Raw genomic sequence first — 1,844 nt, forward strand, 5'->3', positions numbered from 1 at the left:
GATTTTTTTTTTGTTTTTTGTTTTTTGTTTTTTCCTAGAAAACTTGCTTAAATATCAATCATTTTTCCCCTCATGCCAAGGCTAGGAAATTCAAAAAGTAACATAAACGTGGTGAAAAATAATACCAGGTGTTAAGGGTTTTGTCTTTTCTAAGCAGAATACTTTTCCCTCCAAGATGCTGGCTCTCTCTCACGCACAAGCACACACACACTCACCCGCACACGGCCACGTGCACACAGCTCCACCTCGCGCCTCTCCGGACACTGTTCCAGGCAAAGCCGTCCAAGGAGTCCTCAGTGGCACCCTCAGAAGACAGGCCATTTGGGGAGAATAGACATGGAGTGAGATAAGGCAGTGAGACCAGAGTTTGATTAAAAAAATAGCTATATAGATAATATGAAAAACAAACCCTCAGGGCAGGGCCTGCGAACTGCTGATGGAAGAAAACAAAGCTGCTCTTTCCAGGGGGTGGTCACCTGCCAAGGCCCGGCCAGGCAGCCCGCTCCCGGCGCAGCCTGCTCCCGGCTCCACGTGCCTGACTGGGGAAAGGAGGACGGCTCGCCTCGGGAGCAGGAATAGCCCTTTCTCAGCACCCAGAGGTAAATGCGTAATTACGGACCTCTCTTCCCCAGGGTGCTCTGAGCTGACTGCGATGAGGCTGCTTCCTACGCTCAATCGTGTCACTCGGGACTTGGGGAGCAAAATCAATCCTGAGCTAGTTATCATATCCCAAGGAGCTGCAGGGACTAGAAGAGGCGACCAATAGGACATTGGACTTCTCCAGGACCACAGACCAGGCTCTCTGCTGAGGACCAGTGTCGACACGGGCAGTGGTGCCCGTCTAACCAGTCAGGAGACCTGTCACCTTTGTATGGGGGACTGGGCAGGAGGGCTCAGTTCCTCCCAGCCACTCCACTCCTGATGGTTCTTGCTCCCATCCTATGGTTTAGCTGCCCCAGCAAGGGCGACGAGGTGGGGGCTACTGGGGTATCCTAGCCTTAGGAACAGGGTTTCCCAGCAGGCTCAGCAGGTGAGGGACAGGCCTGGGGTGGAGAGGACAGAGGTGCTCAGCACAGAGAGGGCCTGAGCTGCGGGCTGGGTCTCAAGGACTGTGGGGAGAGGTGGCGTGCTGGGGCAGTGGGTGCGTGCTGGGGCTGGCCTGCTGGGACTTCCTGAAGGGTCTCAGACCTACAGACACCTCTTCACTCTCGGGGCACAGGCAAGTTCCCTGCAGACGGGCGCCACTTGCCTTCCTGTCACACACAGTCAGGCTTCTCTCTGCAGGAAGCAGGATCTCCCCTAGCTGAATGAGCATCCTTTTCTCTACTTCCAGCCATGCAGCCCACCCCCAAAGTGCTAGCCAGAGTCCTCTGAAACCACGGGCTTCTGCTCTGCACCTGCACACACACTCGCTCGCCTGGAACCACAGGCCGGAACCTAGGGGACAGCCTTGCTCTGCTGACCTGCCAGGCTCCCACTCACAGCCCACAGGACCATCCACGCCGCCCCACGCCTGCCTACCCCAGGCCAGCCACCTCCACCCAGCCTCTTGCAGCACTGACACTGTCCGTCTCTGCCCCGGCACTTGATTCTCTGATCAGCAACAGAAAGGAAAAGCGAAGGCTAACAGGATGGCACAACACGGCAGTACGGACGCCCCGAGACCCAAACACGCACCGCATAGCTTTTCCCGGCCCCGGACAGGCTGTGTCACAGTGGGGTGACCACCCGGTCCCCTGCTGTCCAGGACTACCACCTGGGTCTCAGGCTAACAGGAACGGTCAGTTGCCCCACAGCACAGTACCCGGTAGGCCAGCCAGTGCCAGCCAGACCGACTCTGTAGG

The 1,844-nt window shown here is 57.1% G+C and overlaps 1 protein-coding gene across 1 annotated transcript in view; it reads right to left on the reverse strand.

Moving 5' to 3' along the window:
* Positions 1-1,781: 1,781 nt before the first annotated feature.
* GRID1 (glutamate ionotropic receptor delta type subunit 1) overlaps positions 1,782-1,844 on the reverse strand; it is a 318,654-nt gene continuing 318,591 nt past the window's right edge. The window contains exon 18 of the mRNA XM_027771955.1: positions 1,782-1,837. Coding sequence (XP_027627756.1) covers positions 1,782-1,837 — 56 coding nt within the window. The remainder of the gene's footprint in view (positions 1,838-1,844) is intronic.

Source organism: Tupaia chinensis, unplaced genomic scaffold, assembly GCF_000334495.1.
Source record: "Tupaia chinensis unplaced genomic scaffold, TupChi_1.0 Scaffold000240_1, whole genome shotgun sequence".
NCBI classification, from domain to species: Eukaryota; Metazoa; Chordata; class Mammalia; order Scandentia; family Tupaiidae; genus Tupaia; species Tupaia belangeri.